Source organism: Sinohyriopsis cumingii, unplaced genomic scaffold (genome assembly GCF_028554795.1).
Source record: "Sinohyriopsis cumingii isolate HCF-2022 unplaced genomic scaffold, ASM2855479v2 utg000160l, whole genome shotgun sequence".
Taxonomy (NCBI): Eukaryota; Metazoa; Mollusca; class Bivalvia; order Unionida; family Unionidae; genus Sinohyriopsis; species Sinohyriopsis cumingii.
In genome coordinates, this window is record NW_028315873.1 from 6,416,076 (window position 1) to 6,435,860 (window position 19,785).

Below are 19,785 nucleotides of genomic sequence, written 5' to 3' on the forward strand. Positions count from 1 at the left end.
CCTATATTTATCATTACTGACATTATTTCGATGCTTTTATTGATGTTTAGGTTGGGGGTATTTCTGTTACCTCATAGTAGATTAGTGTATCTATTAAAAAAATTGCTAGTCCACCCCCTTTCTGCCCCATGGGTCTGTTTTTAAAGATTTCCTGGGTATAGCCTTGTAGTTTGGGCAGGCGTTTGTGTTCTTGTGTTATGAGGGTTTCCCGTAGGCAGATTACGTCTGGTTTTACAGCCATATTATTCAGTTTGTTCTGCAGTTCTGATAGGTTTTTAAAGATTCCTCTGCAGTTCCATTGCCAGATGGTGATTTTATTATTTTTTGTACTATTCATTTTTGATGTTGTCTTTATCTGTTAGTCTTGTGGTCCAATCAGCTAGTATGGTGAAAATGGTTTTGAGGGTTCTCATTATGCTACTGAGATCTTGCATTAGGGTTCCTGTTGTTAGGTTCATTACTTCCTGTATTAATTCTGTGTTGGGATGTGTGTTAGGTTTGGGGATGTTTGGGGTGACAGTTTTGTTTGTATCTGGAGTGTTATCAGGGTGGTCATGGCTTGTTACAATGTGAGTTGTAGTTTTTGGTTCTTTTGTTTCCTGATTCGAGGGTATGTTTTGTGGTGCAATGTTTTCCCTTCTGATTCAGCGTGGAGAGTTTTGGTGCTCATTGATTGTTTCAGAGGTAGATTTTGTTGTGTTGGGGTTGTTTTTACAAATAATGTTTTTGGCAGAATGGTAGGTGAGTTGTTTTTCGTTCTTTAAATCCTCTATTTGTTTCTCTTTTATTGCAAATTTGCATTCTGCCGATCTTGGATAATGGTTGTCTTTACAGTTAAAACATTTTTGTTTAATTGTGTGGCATTCTCCATGTGTTGACCTCCGCGGTACTTACATCTTGGTTTGAATCTACATCTGAGGGCATAGTGTCCCCAGTGCAGGCATTTGGTGCAAAATCTTGGCCTATTTATGTAGTTTTCCAGCTTATGGCACACTCCTGACTGTCCTAGTTTTATTATTGAGGGTATTGGCTCGGTAGCCTCTATAACTGCTTTGTTTGTTCCTTGTCCCTTGTGATTTTTAAGACGATATACTTTGGTGGTCTGTGTTCCATTTGCTGTGAGTTTATGAAGTAGGAGTTCATTGCTTATGTCCTTGTTGTATCCGTTTAGTGCTATTACTTTTTAAAGATAGTGGTTTTAGTGGGTTCAGCCAGATTAGTTGTGGTTTCACTGTGTTTGGAGTTCAAAGTGACTCGTGTTTTCCTCTGAGTGCTATGGTGTCTCTCTACTTTGATCTTTATTGGGTCTATAGTTTCAATTTGGATGAATTTTTCCACCTGTTGAATTGTGCTGCATTGGACAGTCAGGTAGTTTCACCTTGGTCTTATCAGTTTGAATTGTCCAGTGTGAATTTTGGCCAGTGCTGTCATAATACTATTGGTACTTAGACTAGTAATTCTGTTGCACCTGCTGCTTATGTATATGGTGTGTTTGATGGAATGATAATTGTAAATTTTGTTTTGGGGGTTATGTTGTTGTTTACTTGTGGGTTTTTTTGGTTGTTTTGGGGTTTTAGCTGGCCCTTGCCATTACCTAGGTATGTGTTTTGGGTTGTTTGGGGTCTTTGGGTTGCCATATTAGTAATGCTGCTGGGTAGTTTTGTAGTGTCTAATTCATTGGATTTGTTCCCATAGGTTTGTGGTTCCCTTGCTGTTATTATCCCAGATGGTCCAGGAGTTTGGCTTGAGTGTAGAGTTTCTTTCCTAATGTTTTGATTTATTGTTGTTTGCTTGATTTCCAGTTGTTGGTTTGTCTGCATGTTTCTAGAATTGGTTATTTCATTTTTGGTGAATTTTGGGTGCTGGTTATGGTTATGTGGTCTAATTGTGGGAGTTTAAGGTATGTCGGTTACTGTCAGATTCATTTGTTAGGTTTGGAATAGTGGTGTCTATATCTTCATTTATGTTTGGTTTTTCTGCTTCCTTGAAGAGGATTGGCGATAGTATTGGCATTGTATTTATATTGTTCCCTGGAGTGTAGTTTTGTATTTCTAGTAGTTTCTGTTGGTGGGGTGGGGGTGTGTTAGTTATGTCTGCTGGTTTGTGGTTTGTTTGGTCTGTGTTTGTGACCAGAATTTGGGATCCCAGAGTGATGTTGGTTGAATTCGAGTTTGCTGTGGTTGGTATGACTTGCGTTAATCTTGCTTGTTTTACATGCTTTATTGGTGCTGTTTGGAGTTGTGATACATCCAATATTTTTACTGATTTACTGAGAGGCTTGTTTGGTGGTTTGTGTGTTTGCGTGTTTGAAATGAATAGAGCCATTTGTTTGGACCTAGTTTGCATTCTTCTACTTAAATTGCTTATAGCATTGAATGATGACTTATCTTTTGTTTTTGTCCTAACCCAGTCTGCTCCTCCGCTAGAAGTCTCTCCTTTGTTCCTTTGTTATTCTGTTACGTGTTCCTATCGTTCCTTTGTTTGAGAGTTCCTTTGTTCAGTGCAATTCCTTTGTTCACGGCTTGGCGGTTTGCTAATCGTTTCCTCTTCTTGGTATTATTTCTTTGCTCTTGTTTTCCTGTTCCTTTATTCTATTTTAATTGGTGATGGTGGTGGCCGCACTCAGTAGAACTTTTAAAATTTTATACACCAAGCCGGTTTTACACAGTAAACAAATCAAGCAAATTGAGAGATAGTTTTCAAACTTGACGTTATGGGAATGCCGTCACTTAAATAAACAACATTAGTTTACATATGACAGTTTGTCATTCTATGTAATTCTGAATATATTTAAAGGATGTTTAAACAAACGTCTCAAAAAACCTTACATAATTTTCTCTCGGCAACATGGTGTAATATTCAATAACAACACTGTATCCATTTGCGAAGGAACTTCAATAAAATTTGCAACAATATCAGAGCTTTAAAAAAATACGTTTTAATAGGTAATGACTTTTATAATTGGGGCTATATATTCAACCTAGATTAAAACAAGACAGTATAGAGACCTAAAAAGACGTTTAAGTGATTCTGAATTACTTTGAGACATACCTATTTAAGCTGTTCAAAACATCAAACACTTGAGCAACTCACATGCATTATTCATAAAGGTTGTCAGATTTTGTAAAATCAATGCTTACTGTACAGCATTTATATAGTGAGAGAGAAAGAGATGAAAAGGGAGCATTAAAAAATATCAAATTAATAGTACCAATCACAATTAGATAATAAGCTGATAAATATAATATTTCTTATGTGACTTACCTAAAAGCATTACATTCTTAATATTATACTTAAAAATTGGCTTTATTTTACGGTTGAGAGATTTCCAATTAGCCTATTATGAACATACATCTGTGTTAGCAAATATGATAGGTACTGTTTTAATCTCATGTACCCATGTAATATTTTTGGGGTCTTTGCCTCATAGATAAATCTACTACAGTATTTCATAACCGTAATTAATCTCTTCTAGTGTGAGTCAGGAATTCAAAAACTAAAGTACATTTCCAAGGTTGAAGTGATTTTGGTTTTGTGGGGATATTAAATTATAAAATTGAAATTTGGGATTGAATTTTTTTTCAATATTAGGAGTTCAGTGGTGAAAAGAAAAGGATGATAGTAAAGAAGGAAATATTTGGGGGTTTATGGGTTTCTGGTATACTGAGGTTTTAGTATTGAGGAATTTCACTCTTCATGTAATTTCAGGCCAGCTCTGTAGAACCTGATCTGCCGACATACATTGTTATGATTCCTATTTACATGCAATCCCATGCTAATGATGTTTAAGATTATATTTGTTTCCTGTATACATCTAATGTGAAGCCATTGATGTAGAACCTCTTTATGCCAAGGACAATCTGGGTAGATCCTCTTTTCTGTTTGGTGGGAATTATTGCATAGGTAAACAAGTATATTGTGTGTGTTTCAGGATTGAGGGAAATCAGGCAGAGGACAGAGAAGTCAACAAAATGTGGTTGGTGAGACACTTGGAGATAACACGACAACTGATGATAGAAGATCTAAAAGTTGTATATGTGAGTGTACACACACACACACACACACACACACACTATTTATATATATATATAGAGACAGAGAGACAGAGATTTATATTCAGGTCCATTGATATGAAACTTTTGCCACAAGCTTGCAACTACAGACAACTGTCATGAATTTCATGCAAGTTTATCTTTATTGCTTGACATTTCATGGTTTTTCTGCGTGGCATTGTGCCACAGTTTGTTGAATAATTTGTATTATAATCCCATGCCTGTATGAGGCAAGGATTTAAAAGATCGTTCATTCATTCAGTCATCTGTCCATTTTATCTACCTATTGGCCTGTAGATTGAATTTTAAGCCTTTATTTTCCCTCTCAGATAAAGCTGGGAGGGGATGTAAAATTTTGCATTTTTTTCACATGTTCTTTTTGTCATTTGTTCATTTGTTTCCTCATTAATCATGCCTACAATATCTTGTACCCTAGTTTGCCCACTGTTGTAAAAATTGAAATGTGGATGCATCTCAGGAAGAGTAACTCAGCCATACAAAAACAAAAATAGGTAACTGTGGCCTAGTTTTTATTCTAAGTGACTTGCTTGATTTAAGCTATTCATTCATTACACACTCAGTATTTTGGATGCCATTTCACCTAGACATGAAAATTAGTATGTTGATGGATCTCAAAAAGACTGAACTTAGTCATTATTTCCAATTTTCATGCTTGATTGACTTCTGTATTTCAGCTATCCATTTGTTACACATGCACACACCCATGCAAGATATTTTGTATTCTGTTTATCTGCACTATAAACAATTGCTAACCATATGCCTGTCAAAGTGAATAACTGAACCATACAAAATTTGGCTAATGATAACAAAGTTTTATGCTTGAACGACTTGTGCATTTTTTTAATCCATTTGATGCACTGTAAGATCTTGGACTGAATTTCACTTATACTCGCGTATAAGCTGAAAAATTTAGGAAAAAGATAAAGCCTGGAAGAAGGGGGTCGGCTTATCTGCGGGTCAAGGTCCAAGTCTGAAATTTTTAGCACTTTTACCTCGATTTCCAGTATTTATTGTTTCTGTCGATTGCCGAAGATGAGATCACATGCCTAATGATACCACATGGTTCATAAAATTTGTGCTGTCGTGATGTGAAACAGATTTTTTTTCTAACTTAAGTGGTAGGATAATGAATGAAAAACATGTTTTAATGTACTTGACATCTATTTGACAGATGTTCATCCACCAGAAAATGCAGCCATACGTGTTATTTGAGCCACGGTGCTACATGTATTTTCTAAAAGAACTGCCATATTAGTAATCTCCAGTCAAGTATTTAACCCTCAGCTAATCAGTAATCATACAGTATCGTACAAATGCACGCTCGCTTATTTCAGTGTAAATATGAAAAGAATCTATGTAAAAGAATTACGATACTGAAGGTATATACGACAAACATTTTGATCGAGAGTAGAAATACATGTACGATAGTCTTAAAGGAACAATAGCGAGAGGCTCCATAGGGGTTTGTGGCACGCACGCTTAGGAAGGGTAAAGAACAGGGCAATGTACGAGTCAGCGTGAATAATTGTAAAACAGTATAATTTGTGGGATTTCTTTGACAGGTGTTTTAGAAGTAATCGGCAGCCACAGTTTATATACTACTGTTGTTTAGTTGTTTGTAAAGCAAAGTGGTTTGTTAGTGGTAGAGTGTTGTACAGTAGCTACCGTATGCTTAATCTGTCGTAAATGCCTCAGGGATAATAGTTTGTTTTGTTGCACAATGCCAGTGACTTTACTAATGCATGCCAACTCTCAGATGTATTGTTTAATGAGATATGGTAGTGGACATGGTTTCCGCTCAAAGTTATAAACTGTCACAATACTTGAATAATGTCCATGCTGAAACCAATCATATTTTGATCAACTGAATCACACTACCAGTAGTTTAGAAAAAACACACAAATAAACAACAATGATAAATAATTATCAAATACAAATTGATAACCAACCACACATGGAAATAATTACAGGATAAGGTATATAAATAGTATACTACCACTATAAGAAATTATTTCAGTTTAATCTCTCTAGAAGTTTATATTCAATTCAATCAGATAAAATGAACAGTGTTGGAAGTAAAAGAAAGCGTTCTGCTTATGATGCAGCATTCAAACTTAAAGTTATTGAATATGCAGAAGCAGATAACTGCTGCAGCACGCGAATTTTTTGTGAACAAGAAGCAAGTACAGGAATGGCAGAAAAGCAAAATCATTCAGGAAGTGTTGTATCAGCAATGCCATGGATGGAACAGAGGATGATGCTATATTTCAGTCCGACAATGACAAGGAGAGTGAGAAGGAGAACGACACACTATCGGATGACCATGATGACAATGACGACATATATGATGAAAGCACGCCCGTAACAGAAGCCGAGTTTTGTGAACTGTTTGGCGAGCCTGATACAGAGCCAGATTTTGAAGGATTCTTAAAGTGATAGAACTTTTATAATTCATGATTTTAGAATGGGGATTAATTAAATTTCCATTAAGACTTAACACTTTAGAATTGTTTTTATTTCAACATATAAATTAGCTTTCTTACTTTCATTTTATTTAATAATGTGATTTGCCTAAATAAATGTATTCTGAAATCACTTTGTGCATCTTGTGATGTACCAGTAGTCTAGAAATTATGGGTCGGCTTATATGCAGGTCATGCACTTTATAACAGTTTTAGCAATTCAGTTTGGGGGGGGTCGGCTTATACGCGAACGGGCTTATACGCGAGTATATATGGTACATTCTAGAAAATGGTACATGGATGCACCTCAAAATGGGTAACTCAGCCATAAAAAACTAGGTCTCTGTGACCTCTTTTTCACACCCATAAGACTTTTGTATTTTATAGTTATCCATTCATTACACCCTCACTGTCTTGGGCTTTATTTTACCTACTCTTATGAAAAGTTGTACCATATATACTAGCTTATAATTCAACTTTTTTAATGAAAATTTAATTACTGTAAAATAGGTTTCATCTTACAAACAAAAGTTTGATAATTTACTTGTAATGTAGTAAACTCAAGATGTACGCCAAAAAATAATGTGAATTCAAATATTTTTGAATTTTTTATGCTGTTATTCCCGTTTGGAAATGCATATGTGACATGTACAGTGTTTATCCATTTCATGATGGTTATTCATTGGAGATTACTTGTATCTACATTTTTTTTTTATTTTAGAATATTACTGGTAAATAAAATACTACCCATTTCAAAGTGAAGTGTCTATTAATGTTGTTTACCAAGGGTGTTTACTATCAAGATATCAAGTATATTGCTTCCATTTTTTGCAAGTCCTAGCAACCTTTATTTGTATTAATATTTGTGTTTGATGCAGTGTCAGTTTTAATTCAAGCTGAGTTTTCATGTTGCATAAGTTATTCCATGTGATATTTCCATCATGTTCAATAAGTTATCCCATGTGATATTTCCTTCATGTTCCATAAGTTATCCCATGTGATATTTCCCTCATGTTCCATAAGTAATCCCATGTGATATTTCCTTCATGTTCCATAAGTTATTCCATGTGATATTACCTTCATGTTCCATAAGTTATCCCATGCGATATTTCCTTCATGTTCCATAAGCTATCCCATGTGATATTTCCTTCATTTTCTGCCTATGCACATGACCCACTAAGCCCTTGGCTTGTATATGCAGCACTCTCTTGTTGTCAGTTTGACAATCCTGTTGATGTGAATTATATGTGTACTTGTTAAGTGCCAAGTAGAGTTCTACATCTCCCAGTTTGACTTTAATTCCTTGTAAAGGCAGTACCCTCTTTGTTTTCCCACATGCCAAACCTATAATCAAGCCCCCATTTGATATTTGCTCAGTGCCAAGCAAAGAGGGTGGTTATTTGAACTCCCTATCATCTCACTGCACAAACAACACATGTTTTGCTGCAAGCTTTAAATAGATTTCACAGACTGTGTTATCCACGTGTTGCTTACAGAACCCAAGTCTGACAGTATTTATAATCACTAGAACAGGATGATTTACAAGACGACATTGGAGGAATTCAGAAGTTTATCAGATAATGAGGACCATAGAGATACATAATGGACCATTACGATCCGTAATAAATGGTTATAATGTCTAATGTCATTGTGTTACTCAGTAACACTCAGGAACTCTTGGTAATAGGTTTGCTGGAAATTTAATGAACTATGATTAGAAACTATTTGTGTGTGCACAAGCAAATATCAAGTGTTTGGCAAGATCACCTTATTCTCGTAATTTTATATCTCCCAGACTAAGTGGAAGAGTCAAAAGGAGGTCATCCTTCTTGCCAGTGTTTCGTGAGACCCTTCCTATCTAAAGTGACATACATTCATGCCCTTCTTGTCACAGATCCAGGTAGGGAGAAGGCTCCAACCTTTCGTTACTGAATGGGGAAGATTTACGATGACATGTAGACCCGAAAGTGGTTTTGTAAGAATTCAATATGATGTTCAGCACACCTTAAGCCTTTGTCCAAAGTTGTTTCAGCTACAACACAGAAATTATCACTTGGTCTTCAGCCTAAGCGTATTCAATCAACTCTTTTGCTGAATGGGTTCATGGCTGGATGCACATTGTTTTAATGACTGTCCATTTAGAGATCATGCAATCATTGTTAACTTGCAAGGGGTTCATGGTTGGATGCACACTGTTTATATGACTATCCTTTTAGAGATGATGCAATCATTGTGGACTTGCATGGGGTTCATGGTTGGATGCACATTGTTTATATGACTGTCCAATTAGAGATCATGCAATCATTGTAGACTTGCAAGGGGTTCATGGTTGGATGTACAATGTTTATATGACTGCCCATTTAGACATCATGCAGTCATTGTGCTGAATGGGTTCATGGTTGGATGCACATTGTTTATATGACTGTCCATTTAGAGATCATGCAATCATTGTGGATTTGCAAGGGGTTCATGGTTGGATGCAGTTCATGGTTGGATGCACAGTGTTTATATGACTGTCCATTTAGAGATCATGCAGTCATTGTGGACTTGCAATAGGTTCATGGTTGGATGCACATTGTTTATATGACTGTCCATTTAGAGATCATGCATTAATTGTGCTGAATGTGTTCATGGTTGGATGCACATTGTTTATATTAGAGATCATGCAATCATTGTGCTGAATGGGTTCATGGTTGGATGCACATTGTTTATATTAGAGGTGATGCAGTCATCATCTTGATTGGGTTCATAGTTGGATGCACATTGTTTATATTAGAGATCATGCAATCATTGTGCTGAATGGGTTCATGGTTGGATGCACATTGTTTATATTAGAGATCATGCAGTCAGCGTGTTGATTGGGTTCATAGTTGGATGCACATTGTTTATATTAGAGATCATGCAATCATCATGTTGATTGGGTTCATAGTTGGATGCACATTGTTTATATTAGAGATCATGCAATCATTGTGCTGAATGTGTTCATGGTTGGATGCACATTGTTTATATTAGAGATTATGTAATCATTGTGCTGAATGGGTTCATGGTTGGATGCACATTGTTTATATTAGAGATTGTGCAATCATTGTGCTGAATGGGTTCATGGTTGGATACACATTGTTTATATTAGAGATCGTGCAATCATTGTGCTGAATGTGTTCATGGTTGGATGCACATTGTTTATATTAGAGATCGTGCAATCATTGTGCTGAATGTGTTCATGGTTGGATGCACATTGTTTATATTAGAGGTCATGCAGTCATTGTGCTGAATGGGTTCATGGTTGAATGCACATTGTTTATATTAGAGATCATGCAGTCATTGTGCTGAATGGGTTCATGGTTGGATGCACATTGTTTATATTAGAGATCATGCAGTCATTGTGTTGAATGGGTTCATAATTGGATGCACATTGTTTTTATTAGAGATCATGCCTCATTGTGCTGAATGGGTTCATGGTTGGATGCACAGTGTTTATATTAGAGGTGATGCAGTCATCATCTTGATTGGGTTCATAGTTGGATGAACATTGTTTATATTAGAGATCATGCAGTCATCATGTTGATTGGGTTCATAGTTGGATGCACATTGTTTATATTAGAGATCATGCAATCATCGTGTTGATTGGGTTCATAGTTGGATGCACATTGTTTATATTAGAGATCAAACAATCATCATGTTGATTGGATTCATAGTTGGATGCACATTGTTTATATTAGAGATCATGCAATCATTGTGGACTTTCAAGAGGCATGGCTTCAAATCACACAGCTTCCAGAAGTTTTAGATTTGCCAACAACAGGCTACAAAACAGCAGGCTAGATATATTCTTGAGCAAGACGTGATTTCATGTGTTACCCTCCTTCTCCTTAGCAATCTACTTGTCACAAATGAAGATTTTGCTTGTCTGTATCTGGAATAAATATTCAGGTGACACTGTTTTCTTCAGGAACAAAAGTTGAATTAATGCCATGATAGATTTCTTGTCTATATGGAGCAATCCATCTGCTAGAGAATTCCTTTGCATGCTATATGTGGGACAGTGGACATCTTAGTCCTAGGTCGCTTTCTTGGGTTTCAATAAGAATTAGACTGAATCTTGACTATTGGATGAACTTTCACAATCTGCACAATATGAGTATGCATCTCGAAGGCAGGGAAACACTCTGGACTTGGGTTAGGGATACCTGTGTATTAGTATGCATATCAACGGCATGGAAACACTCTGGACTTTTGTTAGGGATACCTATGTATTAGTATGCATATCAAAGGCAGGGAAACACTCTGGACTTGTATTAGGGATACCTGTGTATTAATATGCATATCAAAGGCAGGGAAACACTCTGGACTTGTGTTAGGGATATCTGTGTATTAGTATGCATATCAAAGGCAGGGAAACACTCTGGACATGTGTTAGGGATACCTCTGCATATACAGCCTCAGGCAATCACGATCGGTATGGATGTGAACACAGAAACACAGAGCAAGTCTCCTACCATTTTGGTATGGATGTGAACACAGAAACACAGAGCAAGTCTCCTACCATTTTGGGATGCCATATGATTGTGGCTCCGTCAGAATCATTTTATATCAGCATTAATGAGGCAAAAACCATTTTTACATACAGTCACTTCTCATAAGTGGTGGAGAATCCCTCAGATGAGATTGCTGTCCACCTCAGAGGTTCCTGAAGGTAGTGGAATATATTCTCATTGATGTGCACAAGAGTATTTTATATCAATGTAGGCATCCATACCACTATTGCTAACTTCCTATGACTCTTCAATGAGAAACAGTTAGAACCAGTCACAATTAAACCTATCATTGCACAATTGCTGGCACATTTTGTTATCATGGAAGAGAAGCTATCAGACAAACCAGAGTTTTATTTGATATGGTGTTCATTTAGTATTTCACCTGGCCAATGAGATAGGGTCTTTGCCCCAAGTGTAATGTGGAATTTGTCATTGGGATTCAACCTGGCTGAGCAAGACACCATTTGAACTGCTCTTAAAAGCTTAATTAGTTCACCTGACATGCCAGTCCGGTTTCCCCACTGCCTTTGCGATCAGCATGGAAATTCAGCAAATACATTTTGTATTCATGAACCCATCTACATGCAGTTTGGACAAGTTGGAGCAGTATCACTCATGAAGCCTCTGCTTTTATTGCCAAAAATAGGTTACCATTTGTGGGTAATCAGATATTGGCAATAATTCCTGTCTACTTTGGACACTTCATCACAAGGTCATCTACAGAACCACTGTGAGCTCTAATGTGGTCTTTCAAACGTACTGAGCCATTGTATTGAGGGAGATCATGACCCATTTGCCTTCAAAAGGTGGAGGGAGAGTTTATCAACACTTTCACTTTCATCCTGAATATAGTTGCCTATCTAATCTGCATATCGTATTAAACCCACACCAATGAATTTGCTTTGTATATTGACACAGGAAGTTAGGACAGTGCCACAAACATTGTATATAAGATAAACTGTTCTCTAACTGTAATTATCCATGCCATAGGATGGAGATCCAAATACACTTCTCCAGTTTTTATCAGAAGTCTTTAAACCTGAAAGTCTGATTTTTATCTAGAGAAATGATGACCATTGGTGCAGATGGTTACCTTTCCTTGTTCAATAGCTTCATAAAGACATGGGTTCATGACTCATTTTAAGCCACTAACTGACATATGGAGTCTATTTTCCAGTCATTTTGTCTAGAAGCTGTCTTTTATACCTTAGAAGACTGGAGATTGTCTCTCCATGATAAGGGGATTTATCTCCCTCCAATAGTAACTGATGAATTCAGGGAATTTCGTGCCAAACCCAGCCTAAAGGGTGATCATGCTATCTAACTGCTATCTAGGTGGACAGATAACTTTCAGCTATTTAGCTAAAAAGTTTTAACCTGGCGTTAGATTTTTGAGGTAGTAGTATTTCTCCAAGGTATTATGATTTGATAAACATATTTTGCTAGGAAATAAATTACAGTAGTTTTATTTATTGTGGTGGCAATTTTGATAAATGCTTTTACCCAGTAGACTGAAAATTTCTAATTTAATTCCACATAAGTCTGAAAATGATTCATGATGTCATATCCTTGACCCCATAGCACAGAAAATAACTCCATTATCCCCTATGTGCCATGTTTAACACAAAAAATTAAATCCTGGCCTGAGCCTTGTGTATTCCTTTTCTATTTCAGAGTATCTTGCCAGCAGTGTTCCCGCCATCATACAACATCACCTACCAGTATACTTGGATGTATCACAAATCCCTCAGTAAACGTGTAAGTTTTCTTTTATTGCAGGTGTTTTTTTCATGAGGGTTGTTTCATTTAAACATACATGGTACCCAGGGAAGGCAGTTTAAAAAAACATATATGCCCATTGACTTTGATTTCACAGAATTTATGTTAAAATGATAAGAAAATTCTAAACTGCATCTGTGGGTGAGTAACCCACTTTAAAAGTGCCTTCCCTGGGACCCATGTATGTTTTAATGGAATAACCCTGAATACTATTGTATATAGACAGGCCAAAACATTGCAGAAGACAGATCAAAGTCAAAACTTATTACATTTGTGTATACGATAAAAATGAAAAGTACAGTAGTATGTTTGATATTGACAGGCACAATATATTTTCAGGAATAGAGATCTGGTTCATAAATTGAGGTAATTTGAGGAAATACCATAAGTGTAAATAGCCTTTCCAGTCAGTCACTGTAGTGTAGATACAGATAAGCTCATGACCCAGACTGTAGCACAAAAGGTGAAGAGAAGAGTTTTTGTCTTGTTTGCATAATAACATAGTAAAATAGTAAACCATTGCCTTTTGTCTTAAATTTTATTTTCAAGGGAGGCAACTCATTTATTATGTTTGTCAGATATTAATGGCATTAACTGGAGCAATTGTAGAGAATGCCTTTAAAAAGAAACCACAGTAATTTATTTGTCTGATAATGTTAAAAATGTAACTATAAAGTGACATAAAATGAAAAGAATATTGAGACAGATTTTTAATGATTGTATGACAGGAACATGGACCAGGAATCTCTGTGCATTTATACTATTTCATCAGACCTATGTAAAGTAGCAGAGCATGAACCCATTTTAAGGCAAATTTGTTGGACTTGAACCCTTTGTAATGCAAGTTAGTAGAACTTGAACCCATTTTAAAGCAAATTAGTAGAAATTGAACCCACTGTAATGAAAATTAGTAGAACTTGAAATCATTGTAATGCAGATTAGTACAACTTGAAGCCATTGTTTCTACAAATGAGTAGAACTTGAACCCATTGTAATGCAATTATTAGCTGATTTTGAACCCATTGAAATGCAGATTAGTAGAATGTGAACTCATAATAATACAAATTAGTAGATCTTGCACCCACTGTAATATAATTAGTAAAATGTGAACCCACTATATTGTGAAGTAGTAGAACATTAACCCTTATTAATACAAATTAGTTTAACCCATTGTAATGTAGATGAATAGAAACTGATCTGCTTTATTGCAAATTATTTTAATGAAAACTAGTAGAACTTGAACCCACTGTAATCTATTTAGTAGAACTTGAGCCCACTATAATCTAATTAGTAGAACTTGAACCTACTGTAATCTAATAAGTAGAACTTGAACCTACTGTAATCTAATTAGTAGAACTTGAACCCACTGTAATCTAATTAGTAGAACTTGAACCCACTGTAATCTAATTAGTAGAACTTGAACCCACTGAGTCATCACTATTCTTAATACTCTGATTGTTGGTTTTTATAAAAGTCATCAAATTTAAAGATTCAACAAGCAATGCTATACATTGGCAATGTAATCTATATTCAAATAACTTGAAAGACTCAACAAGCTGTAATCGACATGAGCAGAATAATCCAATTGCACATTAAAAATATGCACAAAAGTGATGACGAAGATAATATGTGGCAAAACCACACAATTTGATACCCATAGAAATAACTAAACAGTAATCCATGCAGTACATTAATTCTATTCAGCAGTAATGCATGTGATTTATTTTATTCATTTCAACAGTAGCACATTTGATACACTGATTCAATCCAACAATAAAGCATGTGATACCTTGATTCAATTCAGCAGTAATACATGACACATTGACTCAGTTAAACAATAAAGCATATAATATATTGATTCCATTTATCAGTAACACATGATATTGTGATTCAGTTCAACAGTAACAATTAAGTTCATCAATAATGCATGTGTTACATTGATTCATTTTAACAGTAACACATGTGATACATTGATTCAATTCAGCAGTAACACATGATATATTGGTTAATTTTAGTATTAATGACTGTGATCCATAGATTCATCAGTAACACATAATTTTTTATTCATTTTGACAGTATCACATGTGATACATTTATTCAGTCCAACAATAAAGCATGTGATACATTGATTCAATTCAGCAGTAACACACATGACACATTGTCTCAGTTCAACAGTAAAGCATATGATATATTGATTTAATTTAACAGTAATAGATGTGATACATAGATTCAAAAGTAACACATGCTATTTTGATTCAGTTCAACAGTATCACATATGATACATCGATTTAGTTCATCAGTATAACATGTGATACATTGATTCAATACAAACAATTATACATTTGATACTTGACTCAGTTCAACAGTGAAGCATTTGATACATTGATTCAATTTAATAGTAACACATGTGACTCGCTGATTTGTTTCATCAGTGACACATACAACACATTGATTCATTTCATCAGTAACGCATATTATACATTGATTAAATTCCTTTGCAGCTTACAGAATTGATTCAGCAGGGCTTGGAGGGCAATGAATTTGTGACACTTCTAACATGGATCAATTCTTATGAGTGAGTATATTACATTTGTATGTCTCACCATAATAGTGGCATGATATCAAGTCTTTCCTTTGTCTGTCCTGAGCATATTTAAAAATGTCTCACCATAATAGTAGTATGACACTGGGTCTTACTCTTGTCTGTCCTGAGTATATTTAAAAATGTCTCACCATAATAGTGGTATGACACGGAGTCTTACTCTTGTCTGTCCTGAGTATATTTAAAAATGTCTCACCATAATAGTGGTATGACACGGAGTCTTACTCTTGTCTGTCCTGAGTATATTTAAAAATGTCTCACCATAATAGTGGTATGACGTGGATTCTTACCTTTGGCTGTCCTGAGTATGTAAAATTTGTATGTGTCACCTTGACCATAGTAGTATGACACAGAGTGTTACCTTTGTCTGTCCTGCTAGATGGATGGATGAATGAATGGATTCAACCTGGTGGATAGTTTTGAAATCTTGTGATCGCTGCTCTTTCTAAACAGATGGTCAGTATGACCGTCATATTGATAGGATATTTTCACAAAATATCTGTTATGATGTCTGGTTGGTCCCAAATTACATTGATGCTGAACTAAAGCAACCATCTTTAAAATCTGGTCACAACTCCTTCCGAATTGATAGTCTTATCAACATGTGGTCTCCACTAGAATACCTTTTATGATGTCTAACTGGTCCTGAATGAAAATAATGTGGATATATTATTTAATATGGTGGCCATCTTGAAAGTCTATTATCACTACCACTTCTGATTGGATAGTTACATCAGCATGGCATTTTCACTAAAAGACTGCATATAATGTCTAGTTGATACTAAATGAAACTATTGCTGTTTTAACTTCCAATATGGCCACCCATCTTTAAGTTTTTTTATAACTACTTCTAAATGGATCATCATATCAGAGTTGCACTTAAATGCCTTTTATGATGTCTGGCTGGTTCTAAATAAAAATGATGCCAGTATGGTGGCGGTCTTGAAAATCTTGTTATTGTTAAGTGGATTGTCATATTGATATAGGCTTTTCATGATAAGCCTAATTATAATGCCCCTCAGACCTTGAAATTCTTATTGTCTTGATCAGATATCAGATATGACTACCATCGCAACCTAACTGAACTATAGAAATGAGGTTTTGTTGTTTTTCTGGGTTGAATGCCATTTTTCAGCACATGATAGGCTATTCACAGTGTTCAGTATATTTTTGGAAGAACATGAAAAAAACCCAGGAAGAACCATTGACCCAAAGGTAGCTACTGTCAGGCTTTCTCACATATCCACATCCGCTGGCTGAGTCAAGACTTGAACTCATGCAGACAATGGAGTGATATCATTGATCTGTACAGGCAAGCTCCTCAAGGTTTTATCTTTGTTTGATGGCATCTTGTGTATCATAGTCAAGTTTGTATCTGTAATAGCATCTCATGTATCAAAGGCAAGTTTTTCTGTGATGGCATCTTTTGTATCAGAGTCAAGTTTGTATCTGTGATAGCATCTTTTGTATCAAAGGCAGCTTTTATCTGTGATGGCATCTTTTGTACCAGGGTCAAGTTTGTGATGGCTTCTTGTGTATCAAAGTCAAGTTTTTATCTGTGATGTCATCTTTTGTATCAAAGGCAGCTTTTATCTGTGATGGCATCTTTTGTATCAGAGTCAAGTTGGTATCTGTGATGGCATATTTTGTATCATAGTCAAGTTTGTATCTGTAATAGCATCTCATGTATGTATCAAAGGCAGCTTTTATCTGTGATGGCATCTTTTGTATCAGAGTCCAGTTTATATATGTGATGGCATCTTTTGTATCATAGTCAAGTTTGTATCTGTAATAGCATCTCCTGTATCAAAGGCAGCTTTAATCTCTGATGGCATCTTGTGTATCAGATCAAGTTTTTACCTGTGATAGCATCTTGTGTATCAAAGGTAGAATTTTACCTGTGATGGCATGCGTGTATCAGAGCCAAATTTTTATCTGTAATGCATCTCGTGTGTCAAAGTCATGTTTGTTTCTTCTAGGTCGAGAATACTTATAGGTTTTATTTTCCTCATTTCTTTCTTTTTCCTTTAAAGTCCTTGAGAATGGGCCATGAAAGTTAGCTTGTTTTCATGTCAGCACTGTAACTTTTTAGTTCTGTCTTCATGGTCAGAGATTTCATTTTTGTGAATGTTTGGGACTTCAGTATGTTAGGTAACTTTATATTCATTCATATTTTTATCCCTGCACATCTGTACATGCTCAATGACATTTGCCAGAGCACTTTGCAAAGACATTGAACTCTCTGGCTTCTCTGTAATCATTGCATATGTTCTATATTTCAGCTCTCCAGAGTTGATGAAGCATCCTGACCTGAAAATAGACACAAAAGTATTAGGACCACTGTTGGACAATAATATGGTTGATGATCTGCAGAACCGGTCAGTATGACTCACATTTATTGATTTTTGCAACTTGGAGATCTCGGAAAAGTTTTAATTTGTTTAAAAATTATGTTAAAAAGTATTTAGTTATCTGTGTTTACAAATTCTTTCATTTAGCTATGTATGGAGCATGGAATCTTTGTTTGAAAATTTATATTAGAGTTCACTAACAAAGCATCGCATACCAATTTCAAACTGTTGGTCATAGATTCTCTTTGTCAAGCTGATAGTTCTTGGTGGCTGGAACAAAAGTTTATAATGTAAGGAGATAGCTGACCACAGAAAATTATGTTAAAGTGGTTTACATACCGGAAATATTTCTTGAGATATGATGGTCTTAGATACATAGGCCATCACAAATATCCTAATGTTTGTAGACTTCACTGTATTGACTACAAAACCATTTTTCAGGCAGTTAATTTGTATTAATACTGATTTTAAAGAACACAAAGAAAATGGAAATATTTTCTTTAGTGTTATTGCAGTCCATTATTTTGTCCCACAGTTATAAGAACTTACTGATAGAACATATTGTTTAGCAGAACCTGAGTACCTTCAGCTTCAAACAAATACTTTGGTAAATGAGAGAGTGCTAAGAAGGGCATGGTCAACAATGTACATACCATCATTATTTTTGACACTGCTGCCTCGATCATCATTTATCTGATCCCTGAATTTCTTCTTTGCTTTTTCTCCATGATATTAACCAGTCCTATATCTATGTAGAAAATAGTTTGAATAAAAGCATGTTTTTCATGGAGGTCTGCTGGAGTATTGCAGAAACTATGGACATATTCTGATTGAATTGTTTCTTGGAGCAGTGATCCATCAGACAACAGTTAGGGAAATGTCTAAAGTGCAGTTAAAGAAACAAATGATAACTCATTTCTTTAGAAAAGTCAGTGAGATGGAAAGATCAACTGTTAGGATGAAACTAGGAAAGAAGACAGGTGGTTTGCTGCCAGCCTATGATGACACAAAGTGGTGATAACAGAAATAATAAGCATGAAATCGTTTACTATGGTTTAGGCCTTGCAAAAAATCTGATACATGGACAGAAATATCCAAGGAACAACATGCATATGTTGGGGACAATTGTGTTTTGGATATAAATCCTCAAAACATGTTTCTGAATCCATTCAAATCTGGCTATAATTGCAGCAATTCAGCCTTAACAAACAGGTGATTGTGAAAGGGGATTCAGTTCTCAAAGTAAAATTCACACTACTCTAAGGAATACAGTAATAGCAGATCTATGAAAACTCTATCACTATAGTAAGAACATTTCAGAATATCTATGAAAGAAGTTTGCAAAGGCAGTCGTGAAGAGGAGTGATAAGAAACGAAAAATATTTAGGAGCTGAGCAACGATTAAATATGCATATACCTTGTACATTTCTTGTCAGAGAATTGATTTAGTTTTAAATGAGGTATTTCTACACATGGACCCTGGAAGCATTGCAGTTAGATTTATCTTTTGTTGGACTGGCCACAACACCTGATCATTACCAAAGGCCCATTACTTGCCTCTGTCCTTTGGTAACACTGAAAGTAAATGGAGAACATTGTGTCCTATTATCAAGAAACTTCCAGCCTAATTCACTGTCCCTGTTTTACCAGATTAGTTGCTGCTACCTTCACACACAGTTTCCTTGCCACCACCCTCATATGAGTTTAAAAACTCATCCTCACAAGTGGCCATCTTTCTTCCTTGGTTGTATCCCAGGAAAGACTCGGCTTTACTTGCATCATTTAAGTAGTCTTCCTGCCTCTATCTTCTTCCAACCTTGTGCTCTATAAATTTAGCTCCTGACAAAGACATTGCACACCTGCAAATGTGGAACATAGCAGCTGGTTTGTAATATCATAGTTATTTGCTGTATGCTTGATTTGGTCTAAGCGCCATATTTATACAATGATACTTTTGTCAAAGACCCCACTGAATAACACACC

General features: G+C 35.6%; 1 protein-coding gene across 2 annotated transcripts in view; it reads left to right on the top strand.

Moving 5' to 3' along the window:
* The window catches only part of LOC149774695 (exocyst complex component 3-like), an 81,850-nt gene that overhangs the window by 35,630 nt on the left and 26,435 nt on the right, over positions 1-19,785 (top strand). For both annotated transcript variants that reach the window (XM_089944900.1, XM_089944901.1), the window contains exons 10-13: positions 3,932-4,037; positions 12,745-12,828; positions 15,351-15,424; positions 17,734-17,829. In XM_089944900.1, coding sequence (XP_089801026.1) covers positions 3,932-4,037; positions 12,745-12,828; positions 15,351-15,424; positions 17,734-17,829 — 360 coding nt within the window. The remainder of the gene's footprint in view (positions 1-3,931; positions 4,038-12,744; positions 12,829-15,350; positions 15,425-17,733; positions 17,830-19,785) is intronic.